General features: G+C 40.4%; 1 protein-coding gene across 2 annotated transcripts in view; it reads right to left on the bottom strand.

The window, feature by feature from the left end:
- The window catches only part of GRM1 (glutamate metabotropic receptor 1), a 438,757-nt gene that overhangs the window by 110,235 nt on the left and 309,142 nt on the right, over window positions 1-19,380 (bottom strand). For both annotated transcript variants that reach the window (XM_018053312.1, XM_013966589.2), the window contains exon 4: window positions 4,432-4,667. In XM_018053312.1, the coding sequence (XP_017908801.1) occupies window positions 4,432-4,667 (236 nt within the window). The remainder of the gene's footprint in view (window positions 1-4,431; window positions 4,668-19,380) is intronic.

The following is a 19,380-nucleotide window of genomic DNA, read 5'->3' as shown; positions in this document are numbered from 1 at the left end:
TATTGGATTGGCCCAGGAGTTCATTTGCGGGAAAACCTGAATGAACTTCTGGGCCAATCCTATATATATATTGGCACTGTGTAAGAGTAACTAATTAAGGGTTGTGTGCTTGTTTTCTCTAGTTTACATATCCTGAAATGTAGTTATATTAAATTTGTAATTTCAAAAACTGTATATATTAATTAAATGACCCATGCCATAACTTATTTGTTATATGATAAGACATGACAGTAATGATAAGTCTTTACATTTATGTAATGATTTACAAGTTGCAAAATATCTCACTTACATTATTCCATTCAATTCTCACACCTGTGTGAAGTAGAAATTGTTACCATGTTCCAGTTGTAGAAATTTAGACTCAGAGGTTAAGCAAGGTCCTCCAAGTCACATGGCAGATGCCTGACTGAACCAGTGTTGGACCCAGTGGTTTAACTTCCAAGTGCTCTCTCAGCTTCCATGGAATCATTTTAGTACTTCTTATGGGGAATGATAAAGCACTTTCACTGCCAACACCACACAAATGCTGCAGGCAACTAAGACACTTACTGGAAGACAGTGATGTTGATTTGCTTTGTACCTACTTTTTCCACTGTCCTGCAATGATTACTTTTTTAGAAATTAGACTTTGATGTTTCAGTTAGTGCTTTTCCAACACATCTCAAATCCCTTGATATACTCAACTAATTAAGCAGTGATGTAGCCCTTGCGTGAAGTACTTTTTAATTAGCTACAGTGATTCCCAAATTATTCAGCTTCAGTTCAGGACCCTTAATATTCAAACTGACAATCCAGCTCATGTAAACTCTTTATTTAAACAGTGATATCTGAAATGAAGCTCAATAAAGGCTTCTATGGAAACTAACTTCAATATCAAAACTTTCCAAAACATCAAAATGACCCAATTAGAAGTGGTAAAAATAAATGACAGAAAGTGTAGCTATGAATAGTATGGAAAGGTTACTTCTACTTCTTTACATTAATTTTCATAAGTGTGCCTGAATATTGATTAGAAGACTATGCAATTCATTTGATATTTAAGAATATCAAATAGATAAGAATGTTACATGAAGTGAAATTTGATCTTGCTCTGCAATAAAATTGTAGTCAACTTCATATGGAGATTAAAACTGAAGAGTTAGTTTACATGACTGTATACATATGAAGATATAGATAAACACTATTAAAGATAAAAGTCTGGGATTTTTGCAGAAGAAAAGATGAATACTTTTATGAATTATTTCCAAGTAGAAAAGTTAATAAGCCCTTTGTCATCCTTACAACTAAGAACAAAGGAAAATACTTGCTGAACTTGACTCCAGAATGAAATCCAAATAAAAGCATATTCATTAACTTTTGTAATCACATAAGAAGCTCTTAGAAGAGGTTTTGCGAGTCAAGCATAATATGAGAACAATTCATGAATGTACCTTTTTTTTTCCTGCTATGAATGTTCAGTTCAGTTCAGTCACTCAGTTGTGTCTGACTCTTTGCAACCCCATGAACTGCAGCATGCCAGGCCTCCCTGTCCATCACCAACTCCCGGAGTTCACTCAGACTCACGTCCATCGAGTTGGTGATGCCATCCAGCCATCTCATCCTCTGTCGTCCCCTTCTCCTCCTGCCCCCAGTCCCTCCCAGCATCAGAGTCTTTTCCAATGAGTCAACTCTTTGCATGAGCTGGCCAAAGTACTGGAGTTTCACCTTCAGTATCATTCCTTCCAAAGAACACCCAGGACTGATCTCCTTCAGAATGGACTGGTTGGATCTCCTCGCAGTCCAAGAGACTCTCAAGAGTATTTTCCAACACCACAATTCAAAAGCATCATTCTTCAGTGCTCAGCCTTCTTCACAGTCCAATTCTCACATCCATACATGACCACTGGAAAAACCATAGCCTTGACTAGATGGACCTTTGTTGGCAAATTAATGTCTCTGCTTTTCAATATGCTATCTAGGTTGGTCATAACTTTCCTTCCAAGGAATAAGCATCTTTTAATTTCATGGCTGCAATCACCATCTGCAGTGATTTTGGAGGCCAAAAAATTAAAGTCTGACACTGTTTCCACTGTTTCCCCATCTATTTACCATGAAATGATGGGACCAGATGCCATGATCTTCATTTTCTGAATGTTGAGCTTTAAGCCAACTTTTTCACTCTCCTCTTTCACTTTCATCAAAAGGCTTTTTAGTTCCTCTTCACTTTCTGCCCAAGTTTGGATATTAACCTTGATATTTGCATGTAATGTGACAAATGAAAACCTGAAGTATTATTGTACACAGCTGTAGAGTTCTAACTTTTATTTCAAAAGCTTAAGTCACAAGATATTTCCCTGGGAATTCCTAAATAAAGACATCCACACATATTTAAAAAGTAATATTCTGAACTTTACTAATGAAACAAAATATCACAGTGACATATATAATTGTATCACTAATAGGTTCTCAAATTTAACTCATCTGAAATTTATCTCCTGATCCTTAAAACCTACTTTTTCTGGATTCTTCCTCATCTCAGTCAACAATGACACTATCTTTTCAGTTGTTCAGACCAGTCTTTCTTCACAATTCTGTCAGCAAATGCCCTTAGCTCTCATTGAAAAGGGCTTCAGAATCAATCACCTCTCTCCATCTTGCTTGCCACAACCATGGCCCAATCCACCACACTCTCACCAGCATTATTATAGCAACCTCCTCACTGCTCTGCTTCCGTTTTGTCAAAACTGAAAAACTGCAGCAAGTAATTCTGTTCAGAAAAAATAAGACTGATCCCGTCTCTGTTGTGCTCAGACTTCCCAGTGTCTTCCTATCACACTCAGAACAAAGCCAAAGTTTTCACAAGGCACAGTGAAGTCCTGCGGGACTGTTTCCCCGTGTGTCTCTCCTACTTACCTCCTGTTATTCTAGGAACTCACTGGCTCTGGCAGCCTGAGTTCCGCACTGTTCTCCCACTAAACCAGGCATTCCAGGGCCTCTATTTATTTGCTATTCCCTCTGCTTGGAATGCCCTTCCCAGGTGTTTGCACAGCTCACTCTCACGTCTTTTTGGCTGCACCACACGACACGTGGGATCTTAGTTCATGGACCAGGGATTGAACCTGTGCTCCCTGCACTAGATGTACTGAAAGCCCAGAGTCTTAACCACTGCAGCTGGTGCACTGATTTTTTTTTTAATTGGGGTATATTTGCTTCACAATATTGTGTTAGTTTCTATTGTACAAGGAAGTGAATCAACTATACATACACGTAAACTTCTCTCTTGGACCTCCCTCCCACCCTTCCCATCCCACCTATCTAAGTCACCAAAGAGCACTGAGCTATACAGCAGCTTTCCCACTAGCTATCTATCTTATTCATGGTAGTATATATACATGTTAATTTCAGTCTCCCGATTTATCCCACCCCATTCCCCCCCAAACCATCCACATGCCCACTTTCTACATCTGTGTTTCTATTCTTGCCCTGCAAATATGTTCATCTGTATCATCTTTCTAGATTTTACATATATGCATTAATATATGATATTTGTTTTTCTCGATGAAATTGGGTCACTTGTAGAGATGTGGATGAACCTAGAGATTGTCATACAGAGTGAGGTTCTAGGCATATCTAAATAAACTCTTTTCAGCCCATGTCCCATCACTGTGCTGCAATTCAAATTTGGTCATAGATAGTCTTAAATTCTCTGGTACTTCCTGGTGGCAGAGAGAAGGGAGACATGCTGTGGAGTTCATCAAGCTCTGAAAGATCTTAGCAATGCCCTGCCCTTCTTGGGCATCCTCTAGTGGTCAGTGCATGGGGGGGGGCGGGTATCAGTTCCACTGAGAACCATCATTAAATGACTTTCTAATATCAAAATATGAATGTTATTAATGCCAGAAATAATTTGTGTAGTTAGCCATATTCTTAGATAATTACCATGATGAAATTACAGACTTTTCCGTCTGTAAAACAGAGGAAAGTACTGAGGTTTTTGGTCACCTGTGCACATAAACACCCATGTTGGTGATGTGACCCTGGGTGGCATCTTATCTTCTTTTGGCTTTCATATCAGAGCAAAGTCATAAAGAAGAAAAAGAGATCAAACCAGTCTGCTTACTGATGTCTCTGGGTTAATATCTCCTAAGCATGCCTACAATAAATCTCTTTCCTCTGGCCTGAATACTAAATACTTGAATTCTCAGTTTGCTTTTCCTTTATTTATTATTTCTTATACATTGTCCCACCAGAGATCAAAGCAGTCTCCATGTTTCCAGAATATGGAAACATGAATCCTTGGGGGAACATACACTTCTTCCTCATTATAGCTATTTTATAGAATAAATTGGAAATTTAGTCTTTGTATCGCCAGCCTTGGCACCTTCTATATTCATTGAACAAGCTGGAGGACATGACCAAAATTTGAGCTGTGATTTTGTGAAGATGAGTTACCTGTGCAGATTCTTTTAAAGTTGGGGTTTTCCAGAATGTGTCCTGGTAGGCGGCACTGGAACCGATGTTGCCAGAACTCAGGGAACCAGGGATTCCTTGTATTAGTGTCCAGCCTCAGTTTCAGGAAATAATCATCAAATGACCTGACCTCTGGAGACTGCAGCTTTATCGTGATTCCCCCGTTGGCTTCCACCTCATAACCTTCAATGACTTCATCTCTGTCTGCCCATCCATCACTAAAAAAATGTGGGGATTGGGGTGGGGAGAGAGAAAGACAAAAGTCTCACAAATAGAGCTCTGAGTTATGCATGAAAGAAGCAGTTCAGCAAGATTGAAAGTTTTTTTAAGCCAATATTGTTATCCATCGATCAATTTTTTTGTAGAGAGTGGAAAATTGTAGAATCATCATATCTTGCTTGTTTTTCACAACAGTGAAAGTGATAATGAAGATGATGACAGTAACAATCACAAGAACTAACCATTGAGCGTGTATTAGACATCATATTCTGTGCTACTCACTTTTACTGAGTCAGATGTTCAACAAATAGCTGAAGTCCTGGTGAATCCCAGATATGGGTCCAGGCAGTCTGACTCCCAAGCCCATTGCTGTTTACAACTAGACCACAAAGCCCTTTGGGTGCTCTTCAAACCAGAAGAAAATAAAACCCAGGTACTTAGGTCTTCTCGAAAAGAGCTAAGGTTTCAAGGTTGTGATCAAGACTATTATATGAGTTACATTATATGTGGTAGAAAATTAATTTAGCTCAGAAGCATGACAACCACAGATTTTGCTCCTGGATATTGTTAAAATTTGCTTCTCTTAGAAGTGACCAAATTTTTTTCCCCCCTAAGTGAAGTCACTTAGTGAAGTCACTCAGTCATGTCTGACTCTTTGTGACCCTGTGGACTGTAGCCTACCAAGCTCCTCTGTCCATGGGATTCTCCAGGCAAGAATACTGGAGTGGGTTGCCATTTCCTTCTCCAGGGGATCTTCCTGACCCAGGGATCGAACCCGGGTTTCCCGCATTGGAGGCAGACGCTGTAATCTCTGAGCTACCAGGGAATTTCAAATTAGCAGCATTAAGAGAAAACAATCTAGTTCCACAAAATAAATATAAGCAAGGTGAAAAGACAGCCTTCTGAATGGGAGAAAATAATAGCAAATGAAGCAACTGACAAACAACTAATCTCAAAAATATACAAGCAACTTCTGCAGCTCAATTCCAGAAAAATAAACGACCCAATCAAAAAATGGGCCAAAGAACTAAATAGACATTTCTCCAAAGAAGACATATGGATGGCTAACAAACACATGAAAAGATGCTCAACATCACTCATTATTAGAGAAACGCAAATCAAAACCACAATGAGGTACCACTTCACACCAGTCAGAATGGCTGCAGTCCAAAAGTCTGCAAGCAATAAATGCTGGAGAGGGTGTGGAGAAAAGGGAACCCTCCTACACTGTTGGTGGGAATGCAAACTAGTACAGCCACTATGGAGAACAGTGTGGAGATTCCTCAAAAAATTGCAAATAGAACTACCTTATGACCCAGCAATGCCACTGCTGGGCATACACACCGAGGAAACCAGAATTGAAAGAGACACATGTACCCCAATGTTCATCGCAGCACTGTTTATAATAGCCAGGACATGGAAACAACCAAGATGTCCATCAGCAGATGAATGGATAAGCAAGCTGTGGTACATATACACAATGGAGTATTACTCAGCCATTAAAAAGAATTCATTTGAATCAGTTTTGATGAGATGGATGAAACTGGAGCCGATTATACAGAGTGAAGTAAGCCAGAAAGAAAAACACCAATACAGTATACTAACACATATATATGGAATTTAGGAAGATGGCAATGACGACCCTGTATGCAAGACAGGAAAAAGGACACAGCTGTGTATAATGGACTTTTGGACTCAGAGGGAGAGGGAGAGGGTGGGATGATTTGGGAGAATGGCATTCTATCATGTATACTATCATGTAAGAATCGAATCTCCAGTCTATGTCTGACGCAGGATACAGCATGCTTGGGGCTGGTGCATGGGGATGACCCACAGAGGTGTTATGGGGAGGGAGGTGGGAGGGGGGTTCATGTTTGGGAACGCCTGTAAGAATTAAAGATTTTAAAATTAAAAAAATAAAAAAACTTAAAAAAAATCATACTATGAACAAGATAAAAAAAAAATAATCTTCCTACTTACTAAATGAGAGTTCACTGACACTTCATCCATATGTTCAAATCTTTAAAGTTTGTTCACTTTCTAGAACATTCACATCTCTCATGATTGATGTTCCTGCAGTTTAACTCAAGTGTACATTTGAGCCAAATCAAACCTCATGTGAGTGGCTGTGATCCCTTCCCAAGAACAGGTAAAAAAAAAATGCATTAGATAGACTTAAACAGGCAAAGAACAGCTTATAAAAGACTATCTCAATAGGCCAAAAATACTGAACTCAATTCTACTGAAACACAACCTGGAAGGGTTTTTAAGGGTGAGTATGAGAACATTTCATGCAAAGATGGGCTCGATAAAGGACAGAAATTTTATGGACCTAACAGAAGCAGAAGATATTAAGAAGAGGTGGCAAGAATCCACAGAAGAACTGTACAAAAAAGATCTTCATGATCAAGATAGTCATGATGGTGATCACTCACCTAGAGCCAGACATCCCGGAATGTGAAGTCAAGTGGGCCTCAGAAAGCATCACTACAAACAAAGCTGGTGGAGGTGATGGAATTCCAGTTGAGCTATATCAAATCCTGAAAGATGATGCTGTGAAAATGCTGCACTCAATATGCCAGCACATTTGGAAAGCTCAGCAGTGGCCACAGGACTGGAAAAGGTCAGTTTACACTCCAATCCCAAAGAAAGGCAATGCCAAAGAATGCTCAAACTACCGCACAATTGCACTCATTTCACATGCTGGTAAAGTAATGCTCAAAATTCTTCAAGCCAAGCTTCAGCAATACGTGAACTGTGAACTTCCAGATGTTCAAGCTGGTTTTAGAAAAGGCAGAGGAACCAGAGATCAAATTGCCAACATCCGCTGGATCATCAAAAAACCAAGAGAGTTCCAGAAAAACATCTATATATGCTTTATTGACTATACCAAAGCCTTTTACTGTGTGGATCACAATCAACTATGGAAAATTCTGAAAGAGATGGAATACCAGACCACCTGAACTGACTCTTGAGAAACCTATATGCAGATCAGGAAGCAACAGTTAGAAATGGACATGAAACAACAGACTGGTGCCAAATAGGAAAAGGAGTACGTCAAGGCTGTACACTGTCACCTTGCTTATTTAGCTTATATTCAGAGTACATCATGAGAAACACTGGGCTGGAAGAAGCACAAGCTGGATTCAAGATTGCTGGGAAAAATATCAATAACCTCAGATATGTAGATGACACCATGCTTGTGGCAGAAAGTGAAGAGGAACTAAAAAGCCTCCTGATGAAAGTGAAAGTGGAGAGTGAAAAAGTTGGCTTACAGCTCAACATTCAGAAAACGAAGATTATAGCATCTGGTCCCATCACTTCATGGGAAATAAATGGGGAAACAGTGGAAACAGTGTCAGACTTTATTTTTTGGGGCTCCAAAATCACTGCAGATGCTGACTGCAGCCATGAAATTAAAAGACGCTTACTCCTTGGAAGTAAAGTTATGACTAACCTAGATAGCATATTGAAAAGCAAAGACGTTACTTTGCCAACAAAGGTCCATCTAGTCAAGGCTATGGTTTTTCCAGTGGTCTCGTATGGATGTGAGAGTTGGACTGTGAAGAAAGCTGAGTGCCAGAGAATTGTTGCTTTTGAACTGTGGTGTTGGAGAAGACTCTTGAGAGTCCCTTGGACTGCAAGGAGATCCAACCAGTCCATTCTAAAGGAGTTCGGTCCTGGATGTTCTTTGGAAGGAATGATGCTAAAGGTGAAACTCCAGTACTTTGGCACCTCATGCGAAGAGCTGACTCATTGGAAAAGACCCTGATGCTGGGAGGGATTGGGGGCAGGAGGAAAAGGGGACAACAGAGGATGAGATGGCTAGATGGCATCACCCACTCAATGGACATGAGTCTGAGTGAACTCCAGGGGATGGTGATGGACAGGGAGGCCTGGCGTGCTGTGATTCATGGAGTCACAAAGAGTCGGACATGATTGAGTGACTGAACAGATGAGACTTCCCTGGTGGCTCAGTGGTCAAGAATCTGCTTTCAATATAGGAGACACAATAGACATGGGTTCTAACCCTGGGTTGGGATTATCCCCTGGAGAAGGAAATGGCAACCCACTCCAGTATTCTTGCCTGGAAAATTCCATGAACAGATGAGCCTGATTGGCTACAGTCCATAGGGTCGCAAAGAGTTAATCATGACTGAGCACACACACACACACACACACACACACACACACACACACGAGCTAGAGAAGAAGTGTTGGAGGACTCAGAGTGGAGCTTGGCTAATGTGATTAAACCATTTGCATTTGATAACTGTCACTTACCTAAATTAGGTTCCCATGTTTCCACAGAAACTGATATGGGGCTCTGCTATCACTCTTAATAGCACTCTTAATAACTGGAAAACGTCAGTTTTCATTTCAATCCCAAAGAAGGGCAATGCTAAAGAATGTTCAAACTATTGTACAATTGCACTCATTTCACATGCTAGCAGGGTAATGTTCAAAATCCTTCAAGTTAGCCTTCAACAGTATGTGAACTGAAAACTTCCAGATAGACAAACTGGATTTGAAAACTTCCAGATAGACAAGCTGGATTTGGAAAAGGCAGAGGGACCAGAGGTCAAATTGCCAACATCCGTTGAATCATTGAGAAAGGAAGAGGATTTCAGAAAAACATCTACTTCTGCTTCATTGACTATGCTAAAGCCTTTGACTATGTGGATCACAACGATTCTCAGAGATGGGAATACCAGACCACCTGACCTATCTCCTGTATGCAGGTCAAGAGGCAACAGTTAGAACTGGACATAGAACAATAGTCTGCTTCCATATTGGGAAAGGAGTTCATCAAGGCTGTATATAATCACCCTGCTTAACTTCTATACAGAGTACAGCATGCAAAATGCCAGTCTGGATGAAGTACAAGCTAGAATCAAGATTGCCGGGAGAAATACTAATAACCTCAGATATGCAGATGACACCACCCTTCTGGCAGAAAGTGAAAAAGAACTAAAGAACCTCTTGATGAAAGTGAAAGAGGAGAGTGAAAAAGTTGGCTTAAAAATCAACATTCAAAAAATGAAGATCATGGCATCTGGTCCCATCATTTCATGGCAAATAGATGGGGAAACTGGAAACAGTGACAGATATTATTTTCTTGGGCTCAAAAATCACTGTGGATGGTGACTGCAGCCATGAAATTGAAGGATGCTTGCTCCTTGGAAACAAAGCTATGAAAAACCTGACAGCGTATTAAAAAGCAGAGACATTATTTTGCCAACAAAGTTTCATCTAGTCAAAGCTATGGTTTTTCCAACAGTCATGTATGGATGTCAGAGCTAGACTATAAAGAAAGCTGAATGCCCAAAAATTGATGCTTTCTAACTGTGGTGTTGGAGAAGACTCTTGAGAGTCCCTGGACTGCAAACCAGTCAATCCTAAAGGATATCAACCCTGAGTATTCATTGGAAGGACTGATGCTGAAGCTGAAGCTCCAATACTTTGGCCACCTGATGCGAAGAGCTGACTCACCAGAAAAGACCCTGATGCTGGGAAAGATCAAAGGCAAAAGGCGAAGGGGATGACAGAGGATGAGATGGTTAGATGGTATCGTGAGTTGAGAAAACTCTGGGAGAAGGTGAAGGACAGGGAAGCCTGGTGTGCTGTAGTTCATGGGATTGTAAAGAGTCGGACACAACTGTGCAAGTGAACAACGGCAACAACATCACCCTTAATCATCACATTTCAAAGGGATGGATCCTAGGTCACTGAGAAAAAATTTCTCTGTTGTAAAACTAGCCAGAGGTTGGGAGAAATTTTCCATTTCAAAGGGACAGAGAAAGAATTGACACTGGCATGATTTTGAAAGTAAAAGCTCTGAGAAAAGGGAGCTTACGGGTCTCAAAGTCAGGAAGAAATGTGTCTAAAGTCTAGTCAAGCTTTGAAGAACATTAAGAGTGTCTTGGGCAAGGAGTGGGTATAGTCCTCTACCCATTGAGTGGTGCCCTGCAGTTTCTGGAACACAAATATTTAGTCTCTGCCAGAGAAAGTTTTGGTGTCAAACACATACGACAGACTGTAGCTCACTCCTCTCCTTATCACCTGAGGCGTCCTCCACTTAGCTGAACTAATTGGTATAATTTCATTCCAGAATCTTACCAGTGAACCACATAGGAGCTGCATTTTCAACAGATCAAGGGTTGTAGAAGGTATAGTTGATTTAACATGATTCAGAACTAAAGGAATTTTGAAGTAAGGTATAGTCTAGTGAGTGATCACACCATAGTGATTATCTTGGTCTTGAAGATCTTTCTTGTACAGTTCTTCTGTGTATTCTTGCCACCTCTTCTTAGTATCTTCTGCTTCTGTTAGGTCCATGCAATTTCTGTCCTTTATCGAGCCCATCTTTACGTGAAATGTTCCCTTGGTATCTCTAGTTTTCCTGAAGAGATCTCTAGTCTTTCCCATTCTGTTGTTTTCCTTTATTTCTTTGCATTGATCGCTGAGGAAGGCTTTCTTATCTCTTCTTGCTATTCTTTGCAACTCTGCATTCAGATGCTTGTATCTTTCCTTTTCTCCTTTGCTTTTTGCTTCTCTTCTTTTCACAGCTATTTGTTTGTGGAAAATTCTGAAAGAGATGGGAATATCAGACCACCTGAACTGACTCCTGAGAAACCTATATGCAGGTCAGGAAGCAACAGTTAGAACTGGACATGGAACAACAGACTGGTTCCAAATAGGAAGAGGAATACGTCAAGGCTGTATACTGTCACCCTGCTTATTTAACTTCTATGCGGAGTACATCATGAGAAACGCTGGGCTGGAAGAAGCACAAGCTGGATTCAAGATTGCTGGGAGAAATATCAATAACCTCAGATATGCAGATGACACCATGCTTGTGGCAGAAAGTGAAGAGGAACCAAAAAGCCTCCTGATGAAAGTGAAAGTGGAGAGTAAAAAGTTGGCTTAAAGCTCAACATTCAGAAAACGAAGATCATGGCATCTGGTCCCATCACTTCATGGCAAATAGATGAGGAAACAATGGAAACAGTGTTAGACTTTTTTTTGGGGGGGGCTCCAGAATCACTGCAGATGCTGACTGCAGCCATGAAATTAAAGGACGCTTACTCCTTGGAAGAAAAGTTATGACCAACCTAGATAGCATATCGTAAAGCAGAGACATTACTTTGCCAACAAAGGTCTGTCTAGTCAAGGCTATGGTTTTTCCAGTAGTCATGTATGGATGTGAGAGTTGGACTGTGAAGAAAGCTGAGCGCTGAAGAATTGTTGCTTTTGAACTGTGGTGTTGGAGAAGACTCTTGAGAGTCCCTTGGACTGCAAGGAGATCCAACCAGTCCATTCTGAAGGAGATCAACCCTGGGTGTTCTTTGGAAGGAATGATGCTAAGGCTGAAACTCCAATACTTTGTCCACCTCATGCGAAGAGTTGACTCATTGGAAAAGACTCTGATGCTTGGAGGGATTGGGGGCAGGAGGAGAAGGGGATGGCAGAGGATGAGATGGCTGGATTGCATCACCGACTCAATGGACATGAATTTGAGTGAACTCTGGGATTTGGTGATGGACAGGGAGGCCTGGCATGCTGCAGTTCATGGGGTCGCAAAGAGTTGGACCTGACTGAGAGACTGAACTGAACTGAACTGATAGTCTAGTTAAACCAGAGAATGTCTATATGTATCTCATAAATCCACTAAAATACACACTGCAGGATTTTGCATGGATCTTTCTCTTTCTCCTCTTTCTCCCCTCTTCCCTTCTTCCCTCCTTTCTTTCCTTCCACATTTGCTTAGCACCTTCTATGTACCAGGTGCTCTGCTCTCCTCAGGATTCAGTTGAGAATGAGAAATGCAATTCTCTTCCTCCCTAGTGTTACAGAATTGGGGAAAACAGACATTAAACAAGACTTGCAAATACTATGGAGGTAAAGAAGGAGAGTGAGTGAAGTGAAGTTGCTCAGTCATGTCTGACTCTTTGCGACCCCATGGACTGTAGCCTACAAGGCTCCTCTGTCCATGAAATTTTCCAGGCAAGAGTACTGGAGTGGGTTGCCATCTCCTTCTCCAGGGATCTTCCCAACCGAGGAACTGAATCCAAGTCTCCTGCATTGCAGGCAGACGCTTTACCATCTGAGCCATCAGGGAAGTCCCTGGTGAAGCGACTAGTAATCGGAGAAGGAAGGGCTTCAGGGCCCAATTAGTCTGGTGTGTATGTGAGTGTGGGTGAAGAGATAATTAGGGATGGCTTTCCTGAGCAACTGATGTCTGAGCTGAGACCTAAAGGATGAGTAGGCATTAGTCAGGTCCAGATGGGAAGACAGTTCAGTAAAGAAAGTTCCTGAAAGGTTATCCAGCATACAGGGAAGACCAAGACTCATTCAAAGAATTTAGGGTCCATTCATTGGAGCATAGAGGAACATTAGCAAGAGATGAGGATGTGGGAAAAATTCCAGCCTAGGAATTGTTAGCCTGAGGACTGCAGGAGGTCCTCAACGTATTGTAAAACTATTATTTAATGAGGTCATTTAGCTCTGCCCCTGGTGGTAAATGACCTGAATATTTTGGGGAACAAATCCTCAGAAAATGATTGCCAATCAAATAGACTAAAAGAGAAAAAAAGGCCCACTCTTTTATCTTTCCATATCCTCTAGTTAGAAAGGTTTGAATTAGTTTAATTATTTAGATTTATTCACATTTATATCATAACTACACCTATAGCAGTTTGAAGGTGAGAGCTATTGCTCATGTCATACTGTAAAGGAGGGTAAAGGTAAAACCAGTTTAGGCTTTCAAGAAATCCTGCCTATGAGTCTGTATTTAAAATCAAGATGACTTATTACTTGAAGGAAATAATTACTTTTTTTGATGTTAAGCTTAGGGACGAAGTCTGTTTCTCCTAAGTTTTAATATTATGTGAAACTTTTATGTGTGCTTATAGTCCAAACAGAAGGCAATGGCAACCCACTCCAGTACTCTCGCCTGGAAAATCCCATGGACAGAGGAGCCTGGTAGGCTGCAGTCCATGGGGTTGCTAGGAGTCGGACATGACTGAGTGACTTCACATTCACTTTTCACTTTCTTGCATTGGAGAAGGAAATGGCAACCCACTCCAGTGTTCTTGCCTGGAGAATCCCAGGGACGGGGGAGCCTGGTGGGCTGCCGTCTATGGGGTCGCACAGAGTCGGATCAGCAGCCTAGTCCAAACAAGAAACCTACAATTTTTAAAAGAATGAAATGAAATGAGCTTCCTCTAATGTTTACTTGCATTCTTTAAAAAAAAAAATCCTTAAGTTTGTAAAAGCAAGTAGCATGTGTTGGTGCTGGAAGCAGAGAAAGTGTAACCTCCTGACCTTTTATACATCAATACAGAGAAGGACTTCATAAAAGGAAACCTTTGTATACGAATATAGACAACCTGAAGTTGGGGAAACTTCAAGAGGTTTAGTGGGGAAATCCCTCCACCCCCTTTGCCATTGGACAAAGCCCTTTCCCGCTCCCTGTAGATGACCCCCTTCTAGAAATTAGAATTGGCATTAGATCCAAGAGGTCATAAAATCAAGGACAACCAAAACATGATAGAGAAAATAGTCAAACTAAGATTAGTTGGTGAATATCCTTTGAGGTGTTAATTGCTAAAGTTTTGCATGAGGTCTTAAATCTATCACAGGTGAGATGTAAAGGAATACTAACAAATAAAAAGTTACAGCAGAGCATCCTTAAAGCAACTTCTTGTTTGTATATATTTTAAACATTTCTTCTGTATACCACTTGTTAAGTACATTTACAGAGACTTGAAATTTTTTCATTGTTTAGGTGCAGTATTGGGATTTTTGATGGGGATATTGTTTTGGTGAATTCTCTGTGAAGCACACTTGAAAGCAGTGAGCCAGCAGCTCTCCTGATGCCTATTATCGATTTTTCTTTCCTTATTGATGCTGGTAGGGTGGTGATGATGGTGGTGGTGGTGGTGATGCTGTAGACAGTGCTTGGCCACAGATGTCCTGTGGGCATCTGCTCAACCTCAGGTGTCTGGAGTGAATCCTGCCGTGCTGGGTGCTGATCATCCTCAGGCAGTGCTGAACTCTTATGAGGCACATTCACAGCCTCTAGTAGCTTCTGCTGCTCCGCTTCCCAGTTTTGACTTCATTTTCTATCTGGGGTCTGGAAACAGGGTGAATGTTTAATGGGAAGCTATCTGTCTTAATTATTCCTCACAAGTATATGAGACTCCTTATTTCCCACCTCCCTCAACATTTTTAAACAGCAATCTTTTTTCACAAGGTTGTTCTCTTCTCACAAAAGCATTGTTCTAGTCCTGCAAAATTCCACAGTCCAAACTTATAATAAGATTCCTTCTACTCGATACATTCTGATATTTTAAGAGAATATTATTTTTGATTCTACCTATTCCAACTTGAAAGGAGCTGTAGAATTGTTACATTTGCATTATATCAGTTAAAATAATTTAATAAGCAAACTGATGCAATAGAATTCATTTTAAAAGCCACACAAAAACATTTTAGAAACTCTTATTTACATTCAATTAAAATAATTACAGTCGAGAGTAAAGCAACTTGATTTGTGTAATGAATTCAAGTGATTGTGTGTACCCAATAATAAAACTATAATTCTTTAAAAGTAATCCAAAGATTATCATATAACCAGGGAAAGAAGAAAAGCATAATAAAAATAATATTTTCAAAAACACATGTGGACAAGCACAGCATTCCATAAATTACAATACTTAACTATATTTACAAAGGTTGAAGAAATGTAGGGTAATGTAATTTAAATCAAGTGATGTCAAATAGGGGAAACATTTTGGAGGTAATGATGGCATTTTCAATAATAACTGAGACTGGCTTTATTCATTCAACATTCATTCACTGGGGGTCTTGCATGAGTTCAGCATTTTGCTGACTGCTGCAGATAAAATTGCTCAAAAGTAGAGGCAAAGCCCCTGCCATCAAGGTAATTATAGGGGTGGGTAGTCTGGCCACTAAATACACAATAGCCATAGATTGCAATCACTGAAAGAAAAAGAAGATAGGCTGCAGAAGCACAGAGAAGGAGCAAAGGGGTCTTGCCAAGGGAGATTTAACCCAAGGGGAAATAACATCTAGGATGAGACCTAAAGGAAGAGATGAAGTTGCACAGGTCAAAGGGAAGACTGGAAGAGGGACCAGCTGAAGAGGCAACAAAACTGTCAAACAACAGTGAGGCTTTCAGTTTAGAGCGTACAAGGTAAGGAAAGATAGGACAAGCAAGGATGAGATCTAGAAGAATCCTAACATCTTTGTTAAGGGTTTTGGGTTTCATTTAGGATGATGAGAAGCATCATCCTTCAAGCCACCGCTTCCCTGGTGGCTCAGACGGTAAAGCGTCTGCCTGCAGTGCGGGAGACCCGGGTTCGATTCCTGGGTCGGGAAGATCCCCTGGAGAAGGAAATGGCAATCCACTCCAGCACTCTTGCCTGGAAAATCCCATGGATGGAGGAGCCTGATAGGCTACAGTCCCTGGGGTTGTAAAGAGTCAGACATGACTGAGCAACTTCACTTTCACTTAGGATGATGAGAAATAACTCAGATTTTCAGCAGGAATGTGGCATGATTAGTGCTTTAGAAAGGTTGTTCTAGAAAGTACTAGAGTTGAAGTACCAACACAAGTTGGTACTTGTGAAGATTCTTTGGTTCTAGAATTCCCAGAAAAAAAAAAAAACTGTAGAAACAAACATAGACATGTACACACACGTGCACACACAGCCTAATTACATTGCATTAAAAAGCAGAGACATTACTTTGCCGACAAAGGTCCGTCTAGTCAAGGCTATGGTTTTTCCAGTGGTCATGTATGGATGTGGGAGCTGAGCACCGAAGAATTGATGCTTTTGAACTGCGGTGTTGGAGAAGACTCTTGAGAGTCCCTTGGATGGCAAGGCAATCCAACCAGGGATCCTAAAGGAAACCAGTCCTGAATATTCATTGGAAGGACTGATGCTGAAGCTGAAACTCAAATAATTTGGCCACCTAATATGAAGAACTGACTCATCTGAAAATACCCTGATGCTGGGAAAGATTGAAGCCAGGAGGAGAAGGGGATGACAGAGGATGAGATGGTTGGATGGCATCACTGACTCAATGGACATGAATTTGAGTAAGCTCTGGGATTTTGTGATGGACAGGGAAGCCTGGCATGCTACAGTCCACAGGGTCGCAAAGAGTCAGACACGACTGAGTGACTGAACTGAACTGACGAAGGCTTAGTTGACAGTGCTGATGAGTCAAGAACTGGGGTAGGGGTCACAGTTAGTTTATATTTAGTTTTAAAATTAGTTATTGCCATGAATAAAGAACTGACAAAAATGTAGGTATCTTTATTTAATTATCTAGGACAGGCATTTAGAGATCACTCAGCCTGCTGAAAGGCAAAAGAGAATGAGGGGATAGTGTCACTTTTTACTGTTCTGTCCAGATGGAATTAGAATTCAAACAGAAGTCTTATTTCTAAAGTCATGATGTTTCAGTAGAAAAAGAAGGTAGGGGAGAAAACTGGAAGATATCAAAAGACAACAGAGGAAGAATGAAAGGAATTAATTCTCAAGCAGCTGAAGCTGCTCAAGGTCAGATCAGGTATCCTTATTTTCCCATCTACCCTTCACTCCAAGACCCTAACCCACCTCTGTCATCCTGAGCCTGGAATTATCTGCCACCTGGAGACTTGCGATTATCTTCTCCTAGCAAAAATGTAGGGCAAAGATGTCTACTGATAAACATTGCATACAGCCTTGCAAATGTGGAGGCAACTTCTCAAACCTTCTGAAGGCCATTTCTCATGTATTAATGACAGTTTCAAGCCAGTGTGAAAGAAAGGTGGGCCTGCGGGGAACTACTGTGGACAAATAGGTCTTTTTTTCTTCCTTAAAATTCTAGTACCGAGGTAGCATCATAGATTGTCTCATTCAACTAATATGAAAACATAATGTGAGAATAGGGACTGGTTAGCTAAACTTTCTAAGCTTCTGTTACTTCACCTATAAAATGGGGATGAAAATGATGTCACCCCATTAAGAGCTGTGTGAGAGTTAAACTAGATAATCCATATAAAATACTTATCATAATATATAGGTCATGATGAGGTCTTACTAGATATAGCAGTTCTTTATCATCAGTCTCATGATGTAACCAATGTACTGAACAGTATCAGTGTGTGGGAAAGACTTTCCTACAAAAGTGCTGCTCACAATGTGATCCAAATATTGGTGCCAGTTCATGAGCTATTTGTTACCAATTGATGAGGAGATACTTAGAGTAAGCATTTAGAAAAACCTATAGCAGTTTGACATTGTTGCAAGATCTAAGAACCTGATGGGTAGACTCATATCTTTGAATAAGGTTTAACCACTTCCTTTTCCAGTTCATATGGTGAATTGCCTGTGACTCCAGCCTGTGCACAGCCATATGCAGCAGAACTCAGTTACAATGTGTGGCCTTTTGAAGTTACTCTGCCAAATGTAACCCCAAATTATATAAAACCTGAGAATAAATAGACACTTATTTTTATCAGTTTGTTTTTACAATCACATTAAATTTTAATTGACTGTTTTATGACTTATCATATAAGATTACTTTCTGTTTCAGAGAAATAAAATTTTCATTATTTACTTTAATTCCAGTTGTATGTGGTCTCACAAGCTTTACCAGAATTTTTTCTTACGTGAAAAGACACAATTTGCTGAGTGTGGCAATTGTATTCGAATGCGGACAATGTGGACAATTTAGATTTCATAGAAACAAGGCAAAAAGAGTTCCAATGAAATTTACCTGAAAATATGTTGGCTTATATGTTGAATTCATCCCTAATTGATGATGAAATGCTGAAACCATAATGTATTATTTGGGAGGCTATTTTAGCTAATGACTTTGTGAAATCATCAAAATAGTTGTTTGTAGTACCCACTCTCCCATGCCCCACCCCCACCCCCCTACCCCCCCAGCACCCTTTTCTAGTTTTGCTTTCCTTTGTTTCAGTTTTCCACAGTCAAACATGGTCTGAAAATATTAAATGAAAAATTCAAAAAATAAACAATTTATAGGTTTTAAATTGCATGCTGTTCTGAGTATCATGGCTTCTCCGGCTAGTGCTAAAGAATCCTCCTGCCAAGTGTAGGAGATGAAAGAGATGCAGTTTTGATCCCTCGGTCCAGACGATCCCCTGGAGGAGGAAATGGCAGCCTACTCCAGTATTCTTGCCTGTGAAATCCCATGGACAGAGGAGCCTGGTGGGCTACAGTCCATGGGGTCGCAAACAGACATGGCTGAACACCTGAGCAGAATGATGAACTCTCTGGAGGTCCTGCTCCATTGAGCCCAAGGTGTGAATTACCCTTTTTCCAGGATGTCCTACCTGTTAGTCACTCAGTAGCCATCTTGTCTCAGTTATCAGATTGGCTACTGAGATATTACTTGTGTTCAAGTGACCCTTATTTTACTTATTAATAATAATGGCCTCAAAGTCCAAGAGTGGTGATATTGGCAATTGAAATATACCAAAGAGAAGGCATAAAATGCTTCCTTTAAGTGAAAAGGTGAAAGTTCTCAACTTAATAAGGAAATTAAAAAATTGTATGGTGAAGTTACTAAGATCTAAAGTAAGAACATATCTTCTTTCCATGAAATTGTGAAGAAGGAAAAAGAAACTTGTGCTAGTTTAGTTAATGTACCTCAAATTCAAAATCT

This window comes from Capra hircus, chromosome 9 (assembly GCF_001704415.2).
Source record: "Capra hircus breed San Clemente chromosome 9, ASM170441v1, whole genome shotgun sequence".
NCBI lineage: Eukaryota > Metazoa > Chordata > Mammalia > Artiodactyla > Bovidae > Capra > Capra hircus.
This window is presented reverse-complemented; position numbering and strand designations above follow the sequence as displayed.